General features: G+C 44.5%; 1 protein-coding gene across 5 annotated transcripts in view; it reads left to right on the top strand.

Annotated features, from left to right (window-relative positions):
• DOCK4 (dedicator of cytokinesis 4) overlaps positions 1–22,085 on the top strand; it is a 505,372-nt gene that overhangs the window by 348,423 nt on the left and 134,864 nt on the right. For all 5 annotated transcript variants that reach the window (XM_073573298.1, XM_073573297.1, XM_073573296.1 and 2 more), the window contains one exon: positions 12,547–12,632. In XM_073573298.1, the coding sequence (XP_073429399.1) occupies positions 12,547–12,632 (86 nt within the window). The remainder of the gene's footprint in view (positions 1–12,546; positions 12,633–22,085) is intronic.

Genomic DNA, 22,085 nt, shown 5'->3' with positions numbered 1-22,085 from the left:
TTAAAACAGTTTTCTGACATAAAAATGCTTGAAATGGCACTCAGTTTTTTGCAAAACTCCGTCCAGCTTTTTGAAAAGTAGCCACAGCCCATTTAGGTGGGGACTGGCCAAGCATGCCTTTCAAATATATTATAATGAGCTACAAAAGTGGCGTAAATTGCACCAAATGTATTAAATGTAATCTGTCTGTAGGATCAACCTCCTAAGCTGTTTATGTGGGCATTTAATAATAATAATAATAATAATAATAATCTTTATTTATATAGCGCCAACATATTCCGCAGCGCTTTACAGTTGAACAGTTTCAAACACAACAGTCATAAGTAACAACGTTAACAATACAATAATTAAAGCGAAATAAGACGACCCTGCTTGTGGAGCTTACAATCTACAATGTGGTGGGGGAGATACAAAGCATAGGTTTGTATTTACAATGATGTATTTACAATGACGGTCCAGCCATCTTCAGGGGGTGGGGGTTAGATGGAGAGAGTGAATGGGCTACACACACACAAACATAACATGACTTTGATTACTGAATGTGATAGGCCGCTCTGAACAAATGCGTTTTGAGCGAGCGCCTAAAACTATGCAAATTGTGGATGATCCTAATATCTTGGGGTAGAGCATTCCAGAGGATTGGCGCAGGTATTTAGGTATTAGAAAGTTGAATAAAATGATACCTTGATAATAGTGATCTGATGTTTTATTCCAGAGTAGAGTTGAGCGACTTTGGTCGGATCGGGTTTCATGAAACAAAATTTGTTTCAAATGAAACTGGTCCGACTAGGGCAAAAAAAAGTCGGAGTTTCGTCCGAAACCCGACCCCAATGCAAGTCAATGGGAAATAAAAGTCAGCATTGAGGGGATGACATTCATCCACTCAATGCCGACTTTTATTCTCCATTGACTTGCATTTGGGTCGGGTTTCGGACGAAACTCTGACTTTTTTTGCCCTAGTCGAACCAGTTTCATCTGAAACAAATTTTGTTTCATGAAACCCGATCCGACCAAAGTCGCTCAACTCTATTCCAGAGTAATTTAATTCACATTTTTCTTATATGTAAATGAGCTGTTAAGATCTATGGGACGGACATAGATCTTCCTGAGAATTTGTCTCCCGTGCTTATTTTAAATTAAAGGAGGCATTACCAGTGTGAGGCATGTAATGCCTGACAGTCTGCTCTCCTGATCTACATGTCTAACACTGGTAACGCCTCCTTTCATTTAAAATAAGCTTTTCAGGTAGATCTATGTCGACACAAAGATCTTACCGGCTCATTTACAGATTAAGAAAAACGTGGATTTCTTTAGAATACAACATCAAATTGCAGATATGAAGGTATCATTTTATAAAACTTTTTATGACCTACATGCCCATATAGACGGCTTAAGAGGGTTGATCCTACTAACAGATGCCCTTTAAGAGGTGTATGCCTTCTATTGAATTTTATGCATCTAAAGGTACTGTCACACTTAGCGATGTACCAGCGATCCCGACCAGCGATATGACGCGGTCATGATCGCTGGTACATCGCTAAGTGGTTGCTAGTGAGATGCCACACAGGCAGATCTCACCAGCGACATCGCTGGGGACGGGGGTCGCTACTTACCTGTCAGACTAGGCGATCCTGCATCCTCCCGCCCGGCTCCACGCTCGTCTCTCCACATGAAGTGCCGCAGGAAGCTGACGACGAGTAACAGTCCTGGACGTTCTCACGCGATCAGCGATAACCAGCGGGGGAGCGTGTCGTAGGTAAGTATCACACACAGCGATGTCGCTAGCAATATTGCTGTAACGTCACAAGTTATAGCGATATTGCTAGCGATACCGCTTAGTCTGACAGGCCCTTTAGACTAGTGCAGATTTCATCAAGACTGACTTGCAAAATGCTACTGTTAATGAATCTGCTGTAAGATAGTGCTCACTGTTTGTGTTGGGGGACACTCACTTGGCTGCGATATTGAGGCACACAAGAACACTTTCGCTTAAATCACAGTGGTTTATTCGACACGTTTCAAGGTTAATTACAACCCCTTCTTCAGGAAATACCACGTACAACTTGACTTTTGCTTCTCACAAGGCAACTTCTTAGCAATGTCCTGGAACTCCTGTGCTTCCTTCTCTCCAAACTGAATTTTGACTGCTGAGAGCTTGGACCCCAGGTGACGCAGCTGCTTTAACTGCGCGGAGTAGGCGACTTCCATACTCGGCCAACTTCAAACATTCTTTCGCCAGCTGTTGACAGATCTCTTTGCGCCCTCTCTCCAAGTTTCGTGCATGCGCTTCTACCTGGCGAAAACTGTCAGCTCGCTCTTTCTACGTGCACATTTCCTTGGTCAGTTTGTAAATTTTACACTCTAGTTGTCGGGTGATAGCGGTCATATTGGACATCTCCTGCAGCCCTTCTACTTTGTCTGGGAGCTGTTCTCCACCTGCTATTTTAGCTGTTTGTTCAGCCCCTTTCGGCCTTTACCTCTCCGGCGACGGGAGGAAGACTTGCCATTTAGACCTAAGTCAGTCTTACTGCACTCCTTCCCACTGTCGTCACCGTCTGGGAGTCACCACCACCCAATCGGTCATCCTGTAAGCAGCGGTCCCCATTTTTAACGGTGTTGGACCCCACTCCCGGAGCTTCCCCGTCCTCAAGGGTCACCCGTTCTGGTATTACTACTAGCGTCATCCTGTCTTCACCTTATGGAGCACTGTCATTCCCCTGGGTCCGAGCTTCTGTCTGCCAAACATTGTCCTCTGCCCTAGTGGTTGCTAATGGCAACAACACGTCACAGTCACCCCCAGTGCCTGTGTCACACCCCACAGTATGGTAAACGCTCAAATTGCTCTCTGTTCGGGTGTCAGCTCCACTCTTTTTAATTACCACACCACTATCGGTCACCCTGTGGTACTCATCAGGTGAAATCATGTCCGTAAGTTGGGCAGATGCACCCTTCACTCTGGTCACCCCAACGACTGACCAGTCAAAGTTGAGATGTGTTACTGCCTTCATGTATGCAGCTCAATCAGGAGTGAGACCTCCATCCTCCTGCTGTAGATGAATTCCCTTATCCCACATGTCTGAGAACAGCTTAGAGTCCTAGCCTATGATTACTGGCAACATAAATTCGGGACTATAGCGACATCCTGTCCTGTACTGTCCCAGACCGTCTCTAGGATCATCCTGGCCACTAGATAGTCCTTAGTGCTCCCATGAACGCAAGTGACCCCGACCTTCATATTGGGCATTACAAATCCCTGGGCGCCACCCTCACTAGAGTCACCGAGCTCTCGAAATCGACCAGCCCGTATATTTCCTTCACATTCATCTGCAGAGCACACCCACATAGCCTCTTGCCAGGTTGGTAGTTTACAAAGCAGACTGGACACACACAGTACGCTTGCCCCTGGCAAAAGTCTGTCTGCGCCACCCCTTTAACTTTGGGATGCTCCACCCCCTTTTGGGTAACTACAACACTCTGGACCTCTGATGTCCTTAGGGCACCTCACCAGCTCCTACTGGTACTGCCACAGCTCCTGCTGTAGCCACAAACCTCCGGCTGCCGCTCACAAGCCGCTGCTGGTGTCACTGCAGCTCCTGCTGCTGCAGAACCTCTTGCTGTAACTGTAACGGCAGCTCCTGCTACCAAATGGCCCTCCATGCTTCCGCTGTGCCGTCTTCGTGGACCTGCCAATCCACAGCAACCATCGTAACCAAGCCGAGTTATAGCCAGACGCTTGTCACCTTCGGACCCCACTGAGCCATAGCAAGCTGACTTGAGAAAAAAAAACGTTGTGACCTCTCCGAGCCACAGCAAACACCTCACATGTGCTTCCTGGACCGTTGCCTACTGTCTAGCTCCATATGTAAGATAGCGCTCACTGTTTGTGTTGGGGGACACTCACTTGGCTGTGATATTGAGGCACACAGGAACACTTTCGCTTAAATCAGTCTATGTGATTTATTTCCTTCATAAACCGCACCGTAGGCCATGTTAGGCTAAGTGCACACGTTGCAGAAAATTTCTGCTCAAAAACCTGAATCCCTTCCCAGAAAACGCACCTATTTTTCCGCGGCGGTTTTTGCACGTTTTTGATGCGTTTTTTTTCCGCAGTGGTTTCAAACCGCATGGAAGAAGCCAAAACCATGGAAAAATCCGCAAAATTATTTAGCATGCTGCGGTTTTTACCGCGATGCGGTTTTTTTGCGGTAAAAAAAAAAAAACGCGTCAATGTGCAAAATGCATAGCAATGACTGGGAAGCTTATTTTTTAGCAGTTTTATAGTGAAAACCACGATAAAAACCGCTAAAAAACGCTGTGTGTGAACACAGCCTTACACTTCACAGGCTTAACACATAGTCCATAACATATCTTGGTACACAGCTTTAATACGCAGTCACTAAACACGCCGGGCCTCTTTGTCCAGTTACTGTGGGTGACTGCACGCAGAATAGTTCATTAATGTCCATGGAACACAACAGGCACCAACACACGACATTAGGTCTCAGTCTCTAAACATGCTGGACCTTACTCCGTCCAGTTACCATGGGTGACCGCACAGTTCATTAACTGACCCCCTCTCAGTGCACACAGCTCCCCATACTCTGGGTTACCCTCCAGGAGCTCCTGCTCCACAAGCTGACTCCTGTCAGTACTCTCTCTCCCAGGGAAGCTGCCGAACTGGGATCACCATCCCGGCCAATGACTTGCTCTCCATGCCACCTGACAGTTCCGGACGGTTGCTCCCTCAATGCAGTGCCGTCACTGACTCTGCAAACACACGTGGCCTGTCCGGGTGCTATTCAGGACGTCCATCCCCTCCTGGGACTGTCCAACACACAGACCTCACCGGGTGCTATTCAGGACGTCCGTCCCCTCCTGGAACCGTCCAACACACAGGCCTCACCGGGTGCTATTCAGGGATATGATCCTACTCCCAGGATCTCCCAACATATCGGCCTCACCATGTGCTCTTCAGGAAGTTAGCAACTTCCAAAACACAGGCCTTCCAGGACCTTCCACATGAACAAATCAGGTCCATACACTCTCCCCATGTGACCAGACCTCGGTCACATTATATTGTTAATAAGCACACCCACAGCTGAAGTATAGATCACATGTTCATGACCTCACTGCAGGTCCTTTTTCATACAGCCTTACACACACAGGCTTTATCTTGGGTTTTCAGACACACACCCTTGCGTAGGTGATTGGACCCACCCATCTCTCCAAGTCACCTGGAAGCCTCCCAATGTAATGCAAAAACCCTCAGCAGTAGATCTGCTAAGCAAAAACACGCCCAGGCTTCCATCACAGGGACACCCACCACTGTGATATGGATCGGCCATTTACAACCATGCCTGTCACTGTTTCCGCATCACAATAAAGAACCCGCCTGCATGCATGTCCTGGGGATCCTATACAGCGCCCCCTAGCTGTAAAAGGGGTCACTGCATCACACTGCTCATAAATTTCTTGAATATGGACACATTGTGAAAATCATCTAACGGTGAAGAACTAGCATGCCAAGACACAGGTCACTAAACCTTTTGTATAGATAAAAAGACTTGATGTTTGAGCAAAGGGTAGAGTTTGGAAATCACATAAATTTGTAAAATGAGAAAACATTTAGTAAACTGACAGATAAATCAGTTAGGATTGCTGAAGAATCCTTTGGATTCTTGTAATATAAAAGTAAATTTCACTTAACACATTAGAGTGATAGCACACAATAAGAATAGGTATATTAATGTAGAGATAGAGATCCTGATTCCAGTGATGTGTGTCACTTACTGGGTTGCTTGCTATGGTTGTTATAATCTCCTGCTAATAAAACACAAGTTTTTAGAGATGAGCGGTGTTCGATTCGAAATGTTCGCAAATATCAAATTCGACCTGTTTTGGGTGGTGTTCGAGTCATTCGACGAATGCGAACAATTTCCTTCAAATTCGGCAGTTCGCGGTTATGTTCAATAACGCTTCATTCACCAAAAGCGTAACTGGATTTTCACAGTAATACTGTTATTCAATGTTAATATACAGTTTCAGTGTATAGTGGGGGGGATAGATCTGTGCTGAAATAATGCCGATCTGCGTTTTTTTTTACCGCATTTACAGTGGGGCAGTGCAGTCTGTCAGCCTATCAGCATTCAGCACACACACAGCAAAGTGCATTTTTTGCACACAAGCAAGGGCATGTGACAATGGCTGTGTATGTCACATGTCCTTGCCCTATAAGACCCAGCCATTTTCCCCGTCGCCGCCATTTCCTCAGTGCTGCAGCTCTGTGTCAGACGGCACCGCTGCTGCTGCTGTGGGTGCTATAAAGTGTCAGTCAGTCAGATAGCGAGCGAATTTCAAGTTAGATAGGTTTAGGGAGTAGGGACTAGTTTTAATATCAGTCCTTTTGACGGCTAGTTCAGAGAAGTAGGGACTAGTTGTAATATCAGCCCTTTTGAGGGCTAGGTTAGAGTAGTTCATAGCACTTTTTGCCAGGCAGGTCTGTGCCAGTGCTGTGCAAGTGTTTTTCACAGTATCTGGTCAAATCTAGCTCAGCCAATCCTTTGGGGCTAGTAGTGTAGCACTGCTGTGAAGAAAGCTACACCACCTATCTTTAGTAGCCAATTTTTTACTGCATCTAACCCAGGCAATCCTTTTGGGGCTAGTAGCAGTGTCTGGTTGTCAGCGGTGTAGCCCACCTGTGAAGCAAGTTACACCGCCTGTGTATCTAATAACAATTTTTAACTGCATCTAGCCCAGGCAATCCTTTGGGCCTAGTACCACAGTTTGGCCACTCAGCTCTGCTCGGTTTCCATCCATAGTTTTTCGTGCCAACAACTACAGAGTTGCCAATTAGTTAACCTCCAAAATGAGTGGCAAAAGGCCTGCTGCTGGTGGAAAAGGGGAATAGGCGTGTTGGAAAGGGAAAAAAAAGTTTGTGTCCATGGGGTAGGTGGTAAAGCAGCAGTAACATCTGCAGAAGAAAGACCATCTTCCAGCCAAACTAAGATGTCTATTTCTTTTTGTGGACAATCTGATATGATCCCTTTCTTATGGACACGACCATCGCTACCGATTGTAGATGAGGCACAAAAAGAGCAGGTGCTTGAATGGCTATCAAGCGCTCCATCAAGTGGGCTCTCCTCCACCTCAACTTCAACATCACAAATACTCCAGTCCTCAGAGGTGTCACCCCAATCGCACTTGCTTCCTCACAGCTTCCAAGTCTCCAGCCGCCCGTCTGAGTATGGGGTAACACAGATGGTTGAGTCTGCAGAGCTGTTCACTCATTCTATAGCCTGGGAATCAGAGGTCTGCTCCAAAGCTTCTGTGAGTCCAGACGAGGAAATGATCTGCACTGATGCCCAGAAGCTTTGTGAGTCGGATCCAGGTCCAGATGAAGAACGTTCTGAGCATAATGTAGACCCTCATTCCCAAACTGTAACTCCTGTTGGTGAAGACAATGAGTAAGATGCTGATTAGACTGAGATACCTGATTGGAACAACAACTTGACTTTTCGGTCAGGGCAGGAAGAGGTTGGCTCTGAGTACGACGGGTGTGAGAACACACAGGGTGATGATGATGAGGTTGGAGATCCCACTTACTGTCAACCCACAGTCAGCCAGTCGATGAGGTCAGCAGAGGAGGTGGAGGAGGATGCTAGTGACGACGAGGTTAGGTTGCGCCTTCCTAGACAGAGACTGAGTACTGGAAGCACGTCAACAACTGCATCCTCAACCACAACTCTGCCTCTGAGCAGAAGTCGTGGTGGCTCTTTAAGTCGCATGGGCTCTAAGCCTTGCCTAGCCTGGGCCTTTTTTGAGATCGCAAAGGATGACCCAACTCATGTTATCTGTAAGATTTGTCACCAAAATCTACGTAGAGGCCAAAAAATCAATAGTTTGAGAACTTCATGCATGAACCGTCACATGGATATGAAGCATAAGTTGCAGTGGGAAGCTCACTGTGCTACAATGCGGCCTAGCTGGTCGGGCCAACCACCGTCTGCCCCATCAAGTGCATCCGCATTTTCTTCATTCTCTGTGACTGTGGAGACAGCAGTCAAACATACTTTTGGACTCAGACCTTCCACCTCTTTACCCGCAACAGCCAGTGTGACTGACAGGTCGTCAGTTCTTTTGGAAGTGGAAACACCTGCTGGTGTTGAGCACTCTCCGACATCGAGAGCACCACCTTTGGATGAAGGCAACATATCTCCGCCTGCACCTCCCTCAAAGACCAGCAGTTTGCCGGGGACGCCCTACTCAACTCCGTCTCAGCACAGCAGCCAGCCCTCGGTACCTCAGATGTGGAAAAGTAAAAGACCATTTCCTCCAAGCCATGACAAAGCTAAGAGGTTGAATTTCACCATCTGCAAGCTGTTGGCTGCAGAAATGCTGCCTTTCCGCCTGGTGGACAGAGAGGATTTTCAAGACCTTATGTCCGTCACAGTGCCCCAGTACCAGATGCCCAGTCGCCACTACTTCTCAAAGAAAGCTGTGCCTGCACTACACCAGCATGTTGCACACAACATCACCGCTTCCTTGAGAAACTGTGTGTAACAGGGTGCATTTCACCGCAGACACTTAGACGAGTAAGCATGAACAGCGGCGTTACATGTGGGTGACTGGGTACTGGGTAACTATGGTGACAGCAGGAGAAGGGGCTGCTGTACAAGTCTTGCCGTCCCCACGAGTTGTGCATCAATCCTCTGTAAGTAGAAGTTCCTCCACTGCTTCTGCCTTCTCAACCTCATCTCGGTCCTCCACCTGCACTCAAAGCCTATCTGGTAATGCCACCCGTGTTCTAACTGCGCAGAAGGAATCCTGCACACCACCTCACTATGCAGGCAGCAGGGCTCAATGGCATCAGGCGGTGTTTACGTTGAAATGTCTGGGAAATGTGAATCACACAGCTGACGAGTTGTGGTCAGCTCTGGAGGCCGAGTTTCATCAATGGTTGTCTCCACTGAACCTGCAGCCAGGGAAGGCCGTGGGCAACAATGCTTCAAACCTGGGTGCAGCCCTTCACCGAAGCAATGTGACACAGGTGCCTTGTATGGCTCACATCTTGATCTTGGTTGTTCAGCAATTTTTAGCCCACTATCCCGGCCTAGATGGGCTTCTACAGAGGGCACGGTCGCTGTGTGCTCACTTCCGCCGTTCGCATCCCGCAGCTCAATGACTTGCATCTCTACAGAAGTCGTTCGGCCTGCCAGTTCACCGGCTGAAATGCGATATGCCGACACGATGGAATTCAACTCTGCACATGTTGCAGCGACTGTGGCAGCACCGACGAGCCCTGGTGCAATGCGTTATGACGTATAGCCTGGGCCAACGAGATTCAGAGGTGGGGCAAATCACGCTGCTGGAGTGGTCTCAGATCAAGGACCTATGCATCCTTCTTTACAGTTTTGAAATGGCGACCAAGATGTTTAGTGCTGACGATGCTATTATCAGCATGACTATTCCGATCATTTACATGCTGGAGCACACTTTACACAGTATTCGGAGTCAGGTGGTGGGACAAGAGGAGGGGGGAGGAAGTACAGGAGGAGTGGTATGCGGGAGGGCTAACAATATCTCCTAGATCCAGATGGTCGGCAGCACCAAGGCGGCAGGCATGGGAGGGTGGGAGACAGGGATTAACGAGGGTGCATGGTAGCAGCCAAACTGTTGAGGAAGGTGTAGGAGCCTTGGGACAAATGGAGGACTAATTGGCGATGGGCATGGAAGACTCATCAGATGAGGGAGACCTTGATCACATTTCTGTTGTGCAAGGTTGGGGGGAGAGGGCAGAGGAAGGACGCTTGATTCTTACCTTTCCGCCACCAACACAACAAGGACTTGGTTCTCCTGGATGCTCTAGACACACGAGTGCCTTCTTGCTGCACTACCTGCAACATGACCCTCGGATTGTCAGAATGCGAAGTAATGCCGACTACTGGGTTGCCACACTCTTAGATCCCTGGTACAAGAGTAAATTTGGCTAAATAATTCCTGCCATAGAAAGGGATTCACACATGCAGGAGTATCAGCAGAAGCTATTACAGAATCTTAGGCTACTTCCACACTTGCGTTTTTTTGAGCTGCGTGCGCAGTGCAAATGCGCATAAAAACGCATCATGCGTTTTCTTGTTTTTTGCGCGTGGTTTTTGCAAAAAATAGCATGCGCTCCCATAGACTTTAATGTGATTTTGGGTGAATTTTGTGCCCATTGTGTGCGCATGCGTTTTTTTGAGACAGGTCAGATGCACAAAAAATGCAGCAGGATGCATTTTGTGCGCCTGGGCGCACTACAAAAAAGCGCATGCGCACACAAGCGCATGACAATGCGCACCCATGTTAAGTATAGGGAAAAAAACGCATTCGTATTTATGCGCAAAAACAGCGCAAAAAAACGCAAGTGTGAAACCAGCCTTAGATCTGCTTTTCCTCAAAACACCAGTGGTGCATATAGTGAATCTCACAGTTCTAACTTGCCAACCATGGGACTGTCGAGTCATCACTCAAACCGTAACAGTAACACCGTATCTGGTGGTAACAGCAATTTTGTGAAATACTTTCACCAGTTTTTTTAGACCATCCTTTGCAAGGCCAGAAGAGACAAGAAGACTGACACATAGTCAACACCTACAGAGGATGGTACAGGAGTATCTCCAAGTGAACATCGATGCCATGATTGTGGAACTCGACCCTTGCTCATTTGGGCTTCCAATCTGGAAAAATGGCCTGAGCTCGCCACTCACGCCTTGGAGATCTTGCTGTGCCCCGCAGCCAGCGTTCTCTCTGAACGTGTCTTCAGCGCTGCTGGTGGTGTGCTGACAGATAAGCGCACGCGGCTGTCCAGTGACAATGTAGACAGACTAACGTTCATCAAGATGAACGAGTCATGGATCCGCAAGGACTTTTCTACCCCTGTGTCTTCCTGGGGAGACTAAAGGCTTGTGGATTTTTGAATGTACTGCATGAAAGTCACCATTTTAAGCTTGCAACTCTGGGGCAATTGATGCCACTTAAGTGGTGTCTGTGCCCAAATTTTTGGAAAAAATGGACTCTTGTTTGAGTCCCCTTGCTGTGTTTTACATTATTTTAGAAGGGCATGACATGCCTGTATCTGTGTCTCCTCCTCCGCCTCTTTTCTTTTCGCATGACTATATGTACTTGTCACTTTTCCATATGTTTGTTGTGTCTTCTGAGTAGTTTGTCAGCTTTTTGACACCTTTGAAGGTGTTTTGCATGTGTTTTCTATGTGTTTGTGTTTGCATGCCTTTGCTTTCAATGGTGTTTGACGGTGTTCGGCGAACACCCCCCCAATTCATCGAATCGAATTCGAACACTAGGGTGGTGGCTCATCTCTACTACTTTTATCACTAGAGGACCAGTAAAGCTGCTGCTATGTAGTGCTCCTTATTCATGATCTCTACATAACCTTAGCCCCACCACTGATTGTGCATATGCAGAAAGGTGTCAGTGTACACAGAGAGCTGCCAATCAGTGGTGCGGGCATGCAAAGAACTGCAGATAAGCCAATTATTTTATCAAAACTTCAGATAGTAATCCAGTAGGTGTTACATTGCTGGGCCAATGGTCTGGGGTAGCAAAAACCAGTGACAGATTCCACTTAATGGTGAAAGGCTTGAGAAAATGGAATCCTTTAATAAATGCATGTTGGCAATATGATATTTCCCGTAGTCTGTAGTTTAGTCAGTTACTTTACCAGAATTTTTCTAGAGTGTGGAATGCATTGGAAGATTTGTGAAACTTTACACCATTCAGTGTAAAGTGTGTGATGTCTGTCTTTCTGTGCTCGGGGGTTTCTCTTTTTCCATTATTTTAGCCCTGCTGCAGTGTAAGGTTCAGAACTCAGATGGAACGCTCTCCATATTGCCTGTATATATGGAACCTACGTATATATACCAAATCTTCTCACCTGTACACTGCAGCCGCAGCAGAACCCATTTCTGTACTGGAGAGACTTTTTTTTTTTCTACTTTTTCTAAATGCCAAGTTCTACTTACCCATAACTGTTTTATGCATTTCCAGGAAACTTTCTTCCTGCATTAAATGACCATGAGTTTTGTGTTATTAACCACTGTTTGCTATTTTCAAATTTCTCAATAAAAAGAACATTGAAAGAAAGAAATTACCATGAGTTCTAAAAAGCTGACGTTTCTTTCCATCAAGATAAGGGGTGACACTTAGGAGTAGAATAAGGCCATGTAAGACGCCCTGAATGTGCTGGGGTGTGCGGGGCATGAGCTGGAGCCCTGCGGGAGCAGGCATCTAGTGCTGGCAGCACTCCTCTATGCCAGAATCCATATATAGCTAGCTGCCTTAGCGTCAGCTCCGGCTCCTCTGCTGGTACTGTAACGTGACAATTAGTGCTGGGAGCGTTCTCATGGAAGGGCGACAGCTTAACACCCCGGAGACAATATGACTTCTGACAACTGGATGCTGATTTTTGACTAACGGAGCACCCAGCGTGCGCTGCGCCCCAGAGGCACACTGGCATAGTAAAACAAAGCACCTTTTATGTTTGTCTTTGAGGTTGAAGCAAAGCTAATTGATAAGCTGGATAGCCTGATGTCTGAAGGAAGAGGAGACGAAACATACCGGGAGCTCTTCAACAGCATGTAAGTAATATTCCATCCAGTATATATCTGACAGATGTGGGGAATCTCTATGGAGGGGGAACTAGAGGATTTAGGTAATATAGAACATCTGCTAAGTACAGTAGTATGAAAGCGGAAGCTACTGTATGGCTGTGTGGGGGCCGAGTTGGAGTATATAACATTTTCTAGGGAAGGTAAAAAAAAAAAAAATAGGGTGACTGACAGATGCTTCATTTAATGTGTTGGTTTAAATAGCCAAGAAAATGCTGTTTGTCATCTGTGTGTGTTTTCCTAATGATTAGTTGTTTTTAGTACTGTCTTACTGCATGTGTATATTTACATATATATGGATATTAGATTCCAAAACCGTGATTGCTTTTCTTGTTGTCACAGGAGTATTGGTGTAAGCATATGGCCAAGCGTATCTCCTGCTATTTCTGTATCGGCATCTGCTTCTGTTCTCTCTCATGTACCTGCATTGTGTGATCTGTGAGACAGATAAAGCATGCATATACAGCAGCACTTGGTGATCGGCCCTAGCTAATGAAATACCATTAATATATCACTTCGCCGTAGTAACCTCTGCTTATATCGTGAGAGCTCCAGGTTTCGGAATCCAAGTATAGAAGGCAGTACATTGCAGAGGATTGAAGTTCACAGCAATGCAACAATGTAGCATAGGATTGTTTATATACTCCTTTTTTGTCTTTAATTTCAGATGAATTTGAACAATATAAAAGGCCAAACCAGGATAAATCCAATTTTAGAGCCATGGCTGAACTAGTACAGTGCATTATTTGTTGTCTATTTAGGAAGACATATCTTTTTCTCGTTATGTGGGCAGCAGTTGGCAACAGCAGATTTAGTGCAGCTGCCACCTGAAGCAAACTGCAGTACAGTAAAGCAGAGTCTTAGTCTTTGTAGTAAATTGGCAACGCTGGTGGTGCATTCAGTTCTATAAATCTGAATGCAGAAGCAAACCTAGAAATCAATGGCTGTGTTACTTACAGATCTATGTAGTTACATGTTAATATGGTTAAAAAAACAAACAAACCCATGTCCATCAAGTTCAACCAAGTGATGGGAAGGTAGGGAAATGCACAATTCAGTTTAGGTTACATACAGTTGTGCTCAAAAGTTTACATACCCCGGCAGAATTTTTGATTTCCTGGCCTTTTTTCAGAGAATATGAATGATGACACCAAAACTTTTTTTCCACTCATGGTTAGTGGTTGGGTGAAGCCATTTATTGTCAAACTACTGTGTTTTCTCTTTTTAAATCATAATGACAACAAAAATATCCAAATGACCCTGATCAAAAGTTCACATACCCTGGTGATTTTGGCCTGAAAACATGCACAGAAGTTGACACAAATGGATTGGACTGGCTACTAAAGGTAACATTCTCACCTGTGACAAATGCCAGGAAAATTGTTTGGGATGCAAAGAAAAACCCACAAATAACGTCAGCTGAAATACTGGACTCTCTGAAAACTAGTGGTGTCGCTGTTTCAAGATGCACAATAAGGAGGCACTTGAAGAAAAATGGGCTGCATGGTCTTCAAGTACCTCCTTATTGTGCATCTGGGTTTTTCTTTGCATCCCGAACAATTTTCCTGGCATTGGTTACAGGTCACAGGTGAGGATGTTACCTTTAGTAGCCATTGAAACCCATTTGTGTCAACTTCTGAGCATGTTATCAGGCCTAAATCACCAGGGTATGTGAACTTTTGATCTGGGTCATTTGGATGTTTTGGGCTGTCATTATGATTTAAAAAGCGAGAACACAGTAGTTTGACAATAAATGGCTTCACCCAACCACTAACAATGAGTGGTGACAAAGTTTTGGTGTTATCATTTATATTCTTTGAAAAAAGACTGAGAATGCAAAAATTCTGCTGGGGTATGTAAACTTTTGAGAACAACTGTAGTTAATACTGTTGAAAAAAAGATACTGGCACAAGCACAATGCATGATCCAGTCTGTCCCCAAAGAGCTTATTCTTCATCTAGATTGATGATTCGTTGGACTTTATAAATATTCGAAAAAAAAAACTTTTTACACATTTTCATAAGCATTTGCTATTTTCTTCTCAATAAGCTTTGTTTCAAACCTTCAATGGTTCCCACTGTGATCAGCTCCTGAGATTGCCTATTCATTCTTTTAATCTTTCTCATAACAAAGATCTTCCATGTAGTGAAGAGCGAGCGTGCCAGAATAAGATGTTATCCGAACACGCTTGTGTGCTAATAGAGTGGCTGCATGTCTCGCAGCTGTTCGACAGCTGCAACATATGCAGGAAGACCAGCCGATCAGCGACGCTGCGAACTGGTTTCCAATGTAAACAGCGGGTATCTAAGAGCCGCGCGGCTCTTAGATACCCGCTGTTTACATTGGAAACCATCTTGCTCGCTGGTCCTGATCGCTGGAGGGGCTGTCTATGTGACAGCTCACCAGCGATCAGCTAACTATGTCCCAGCGATCCCATCCACGTTGGATCGTTGGTGGGATTGCTGGGACATTGATACGTGTAACGGAGCCCTTAGACAATCCTTGCATGCAACTGTTGAACAGCCATGAGACCTGCAGCCTCAGCAACTCAAACATAGTGTTCGAGCACACCAAAGATACTCTTAGCACACAAGCGGGCTCAGATAACACCTTATCCTAGCACGCTCGCTCATCACTACTTCCATGCCATCAGTTTTGTGGCTCTTCCTTGTACTTTTTTCTTGCTCCAGGACAATCTTTTAATGAACTGGTGCCCAGAACAGAACTGCATATTAGGTCACACTAAAGTATAAAGTGGCAGCACCTCATCGCTGTACTGTGAGTTCATACCTCTTTTAATACATTCCCATATCCTGCTGGCCTTAGGAACCACTTTTTGACATTGCATGATGTTATTTAGTCTATGATCTACACGTTCTCCCAGATTCTTCTCTAGAAGTGACTCTCCTAGTTTTATTTCATATGATGCCTGCACATTATTAGTGTCTAGATGAATGACTTTACCTTTCTCCACATTGAGCCTTATCTCCCATTTGAATGCCCAAACACTCATTATGTCCAAGTCAACCTATAACTTGAAAGTCTTACATAGACTGCATTATACTACATAGTTATGTGTCTGCTTAAAAAATAAACATGATTTTTGATCCTGTCTTTCATATAATTAATAATTTGAATAATATTGGGTTCAACACTGAACTAACCCGAGACCTTTCAAAATAACAGTTGCACACGGTCATTTAATGACAGAAAAACCCACAATGGTGACAGAAATAACTTGAATCTGACAAAAGTAATAATAAATCAAAAATCTATGAAAATGAACAAATGAAAGTCAGACATTGCTTTTCAACCATGCTTCCACAGAATAAAAAAAAAAATAAAACTCATGAAATAGGCCTGGACAGAAATGATAGTACCCCTGAAAATGTGACAAAAGGGACATGTTATATCAAGGTGTGTGCACTAATTAGCATCACAGGTGTCTACAATCTTGGAATCAGCGAGTGGGCCTGTATGGAGGGCTACAGATACACACCATGTCACCAAACAGCACAGTGAGTATCACACTCAACATGGACCAGAGGAAGCAAAAGGAAAGAGTTGTCTCAGGAGATTAGAAAGAAAATTATAGACAAACATGTTAAAGGTAAAAGTTATAAGACCATCTCCAAGCAGCTTGATGTTACTCTGACTACAGTTGCATATATTATTCAGAAATTGAATCTCCATGAGACTGTAGCCAACCTCCCTGGACGTGGCCGCAGGAGGAAAACTGATGACAAATGAAAGAGGTTGGATAAGACAAATGGTAACAAAAGAGCCCCCAAAAACTTCTAAACAGATTAAAGGTGAACTTCAAACTCAAGGAACATCAGTGTCAGATCACACCATCTGTCGTTGTATGAGCCAAAGTGGACTTCATGGGAGACGACCAAGGAGAACACCATTGTTGAAAACAAATCATAAAAAGGCCAGATTGGAATTTGCCACACTATATGTTGACAAGCCACAAAGCTTCTAGGAGAATGTCCTATGGACAGATGAGACAAAAATGGAACTTTTTGGCAAAGCACATCAGCTCTATGTTCACAGATGAAAAAATGAAGCCTATCAAGAAAAGAAAATTGTCGGTACTGTGGAACATGGAGGAGGCTCTGTTATGTTCTCGGGCTGCTTTGCTGTATCTAGTACAGGGTGTCTAGAATCTGTGCATGGTACAATGAAATCTCAAGACTATCAAGGGATTCTAGAGAGAAATGTGCTGCGCAGTGTCAGAAATCTTAGTCTCAGTCGCAGGTCATGGGTCTTGCAACAAGATAATGACCCAAAACCCACAGCTAAAAACACCCAAGAATGGCTAAGAAGAAAACATTGGACAATTCTGAAGTGGCCGTCTATGAGCCCTGACCTAAATTTTATTGAGCATCTTTGGAAAGAGCTGAAACATGCCATCTGGAAAAGGCAGCCTTCAAACACGAGACAACTGGAGCAGTTTGCTCTTGAGGAGTGGACCAAAATACCCATTGAGAGGTGTAGAAGTCTCATTCACAGTTACAGGAATCGTTTGATTGCAGTGATTGCCTCAATAGGTTGTGACACAAAATATGAAGTTAAGGGTACCATCATTTCTGTCCAGGCCTATTTCATCAATTTTATTTTTTTTAAAATTCTGTGGAAGCATGGACGAAAAGCAATGTCTGACTTTTGTTTGTTCATTTTTTTGATTTATTATTACTTTTGTCAGGTTCAAGTTAGTTCTGTGACCATTGTGAGTTTTTCTGTCATTAAACGAGGGGTACCAACAATTTTGACCACATGTGTATTTACCAAAAGTCTCTGGTTGCAGTCTTTGAGCCAGTTTTCAGTCCAATTGCAATCCTTATTTTCTAAACTTACAGACCTTAATGTGTTCATTAGGTGCCTACATGGGACAGTATCTAATGCCTTTGCAAATGTACAATCCAAAAACACTATATTCTTAGATACCACTGTCCAGGTTGCTACTCGACTCTTCAGAAAAAAAAAACTAATTAGTAAGCCTTGTTTCACTATAACTGCTAAATGTTTGTTTTTTTTGTACTGCTTTTGTATAATCTCATTCATTATGGGCACTAATGCCCCATTCATCTTTTTAAGTTTTGCCAGTGTGTTCTAGAAGAGTTTTTTTTTCTTTGGATACCACATGTAGCCATTATAATATTTAGGTCTTTTCACATGCCCACTTTTTAGTGGTCCACAAACCTCCTGGCGGAAACGAGTTTGAAACTTCAGTTGCCTTTTTTTCTCTCATATGACCACACAGAGGAAGGACAGATGAAAAGCTGATCTAGCACACTGATGAAAATAGTTGCATTTTTCACTTACAAGACTGCATGAATAAGACTGCTTAGTGCAGTTGAAACGCGTCCACTGGGTCATGTTGACCATGAAATTTTTCTTTTGTACACGCACTGTATTTTCTATTGAAAAAGAAAAGGAAATTCCAGTTCTGTTGAGCCGAACTCCAATTTTTTTCTATTTTCCTTGATGTGAGGCCAGGGCGAGGCCGGTGTCTGAGTCCCAGGTGGATGGGCATAGAGCAACTGGGTGAGCTGGAATCAAGTTTTATAACTATTAACTTGCTTACTGGAGATGCTAAACTTTTTCTTAACTTTTAAGTCTGCTCCATCTCTAAATATAAAATAGTATTTAGTTCTATAACGTTACTCCAACCTTTCTTATAGTCTTCTGTCCTATCTACCTTCAGTAATGTATTTACACTCCATTTCTATTTATTCTGTTCTGTTCGGTGCCCAAACCGCTCCCGGCAGTTTAACCCAGTAAATGCAGCTATCGATATCGATCGCAGCATTTTGAAGGCAGGCAGATCGAGAGGTCACCAGAGCTAGCACACTTGTTGCGCAGGTTTGTGTGTCAGTACAGCACTGACAGTTTGTAAAGCATAGCAGTGCTCCTGCATTGCTATGTTTCATAGGCGATCAGACTGCAAGCAGTGAAGGTCCCATAAAGGGACTAAATAGCAAAGTGAAGAAAAATATTGTAAAAATATTTTTAAAAAAATCACAAAATGTAGGATTTGGGTTTCCGGATGCAACGATACCAAATATGTGTATTTTTATTGTTTTTTTCACAAAAATATTTATTTATTTATAGATACAATATATATTTGTGGCCATAAATAAATATTATTGTTCTACCCTTTAGGCCTGTTTCACACTTCCGTTTTTGACCATCAGTCAAAATCCGCCGTTTTTCCCCATTGAGTTGCATTACCGGCGGATCTTGACGGATGGCCATCCGTTGGATCCGTTTTTTTGCGGATCCGTCAATTTTTTTGGCATCCGCCGAGATGCCTGGACGGACCTTGTAACGTTTTTTTGGCTGCAGGATCCGCATTTTTATAGTGCGCATGCCCGGAGGAATGAAGTCAGCCGGAAATGTAACCCTGAACTCATTTCTGGTGGACAGAAAAAATTCTCCCTCTCTCCTCTCTCCCCGGGCAGCGGTTGCTTTAAAATTCTTCATTTGTCGGATCCGTCAAAAAAACGGTCCGGTGGCATCCGTTCACTTCAGTTACCAACGGATCCGGTGGGTCCCCGGGCAGCAGTTGCTTTAAAATTCTTCATTTGTCAGATCCGCCAAAAAAAACAGTCCGGTGGCATCCGTTCACTTCAGTTACCAACGGATCCGCTTTCCGCCATTTTGGCGGATTTTAACTGACACTAAAAAACTGAAGTGTGAAACAGGCCTTAGCGAACAGCGTAAAAAAAAAGAAAAAACTGCCAAAAAACAATGTTTTATTGTCATGTTGCCAAACAAAAAGTGGAATAAAACACGCTCAAAATGGCAAATGTAAATAAATAAAGTTATAACTCATAGCAATGCAAAAATATTTTTTTTTATTGTGTAAGAGCTCCAAAACATAAAAAAATATATAAGTGGTGTATCGCTGTAGTTGTACTGACCCTAAGAATACAGCTGCCTTATCAATTTTTCGACACGCGGAACGGTATAAAAAGAAAAGCAAAAACCATTTCCTGCATTGCTGGTTTTTATTCATTCTGCCTACGAAAATTGGAATAGAAAGCGATCAAAAAATGTTATGTGACCGAAAATGGTACCAATGAAAACGTTATCTCATCCTGCAAAAATACAAGCAATCACATGACTCTGTCAGCCGAAATTTGGAAAAATTATAGCTCTCAAAATATGGCGATGCGCAATAAAAAGCGTATTTGTGTGTGACAGTAGCCAAACCCAAAGAATAGTCGCCTAATCAGTTAGGCCAGGTTCACATAGCGTTAATGCAGTCCGTTCAACGCATGCGTTAAACAAACTGCGCTAACGCTACGCTAATATTCTGATCGCGTTAGCGCAAACGCTCCATCTGCTCTAGCAGTGACGACCCTCGAACGCTGCAGACCGCGTCCAAGGGTCTGTCATAGAATGATGGCACATCGCTAACGCATGCCGATTATGACATGCGTTAGCAATGCGCTCGGTATTGGCAGTGTATGACAGCGTTAACGGATGCGTTACATCGCTTTAATGCCGCTTTGTATCGCAATCCGTTAAACGGGCTGCATTAACGCTATGTGAACCTGGCCTTATACTAAGTTGTTCAATTTTCTCCAAATTTCCGTGTTTTATTTTCACATACAAATGCAAGTCATATTGAACACATTTTACAACTATCATGAAGTATACTAAAAACTAACTTAAAAAAATCGTAGAATCAGTGGGATCCGTAGAAGCATTCCAGAGTTATTACCAAATAAAGTGACACTGGTTAGTATTGTAAAATTTGGCCTGGTCAAGAAGGGGAAAACAGGCTCGGGGATGAAGGTGTGAGGCTAGTTTCACATTAGCGTTTACGGCCGCAGCGTCGGGCAGCGCACGGCCGCCGCTGAGCCCCGCCCCCTGCCGCGCCTCCGCCAGTAGCTCCGCCTACGGGCGCATGACGCTGCATGCGTCCTGCGTCCCCAGTGCTAAAGATAGTGCTATCTTTAGCACTGGGGATGCAGGTCGTGCGCAGGTAAGCGTTTGGCGGCGCATGCATCCTTTTGACGGTGCGCCAACCAGCGCCAAACGCTATCTGTAGCAATTTGGTGCGGTCGGCGCAGCGTCAAAAGGACGCATGCGCCGCCAAACGCATACCTGCGCACGGCCTGCGTCCCCAGTGCTAAAGATAGGAGACGCAGGACGCATGCAGCATCCTGCGCCCGTAGGCAGAGCTACCGGCGGAGGCGCGGCAGGGGGTGGGGCTTAGCGGCGGCCGTGTGCAGCCCGATGCTGCGGCCGTAAACGCTAATGTGAAACTAGCCTTAAACTATGGGGCAGTTGCAGATTTGCGATTTTTTTTTTTTTTTTTTCTCATGCCGATTTGAGTCTGAGTGCATGTAAAACATCCGACCGGACTTGGATAACATCCGAGTGCAGTCAGATTTCCGCAAACACAGACAATGGAAAAGATGGAGAAATGCAGTTCTGCAGATTCTCCACACTTGTGCTCTGATTTTCTCACACGAGAGAATCTGATCACACCAAGCTTGACACTCTGCTCAAACTCGTAATGGAATTTAGGCAGAGTGCCATTAACATTATTGATCTGATTCTGTTGCAGAGAGAATATACAATCGTGTGACCGCATCCTAGCAGTCCAAGTATACATTTGGAAAAATGTTCTGTCATTCATCTTCACCTGGAAATATATTACTGTTGACATAGGATGGTAATTGTCAGACCATTAAATAACAAGGGTACCTTTTGAGTGTTAGGAATTAAAATTATACTTGAGTATAGACATATAAGGCTCCATTCACACTTGAGTTTTCACAATCTTTTTTTCCAGCTCTTTTTTAAGACCAGACAAGTAGATTAACAATGGATCTCCTGCATACTGATGCAGATGGGAGCGGAAGGACAATATTGATCATTTAGGGGTTCATATGGGATTTAGAATGTGTCCTTTTTTATAACAGAGCAATGTTTCTGCATGACCAGGGTATAATAGTATAACACATCCCCCCTCAGAGTATACTGTAGCCTACCTCTGAGTATAATGCAACCCCCCTCAGAGTATACTGCCGCTCCACTACATACATAGTATAATGTAGCCCCCCATTCATAATATAATGCAGCCCCTTTCTCAGAGTATAATACAACCCCTTTCTATGAGTATACTGCAGCCCCCCATAGAGTATACTGTAGCCCCACACACACAGTACAATGTAGCCCTCCACTCACAGTATAATGCAGCCCTCCACTCTCGGTATAATGCAACCCTCCACTCACAGTGTAGTGTATCCCCCCACTCATAGTATAATGCAGCCTCCCCACACACACACACAGTATAATGCAGCCCCCCCTACAAACACACAGAATAGTGCAGCTTCCTGCCTGCCAAGAGATCAGGTTTTGCTGCAGAAAGAAAAACACGCCTAGTGTGAACTTACCCTA

The sequence above is a fragment of the Dendrobates tinctorius genome, unplaced genomic scaffold (assembly GCF_039654945.1).
Source record: "Dendrobates tinctorius isolate UK_male_01 unplaced genomic scaffold, ASM3965494v1 ptg000035l, whole genome shotgun sequence".
NCBI lineage: Eukaryota > Metazoa > Chordata > Amphibia > Anura > Dendrobatidae > Dendrobates > Dendrobates tinctorius.
The sequence above is the reverse complement of the archived record's forward strand: the minus strand, read 5'-3'. Positions and strand labels throughout refer to the sequence as shown.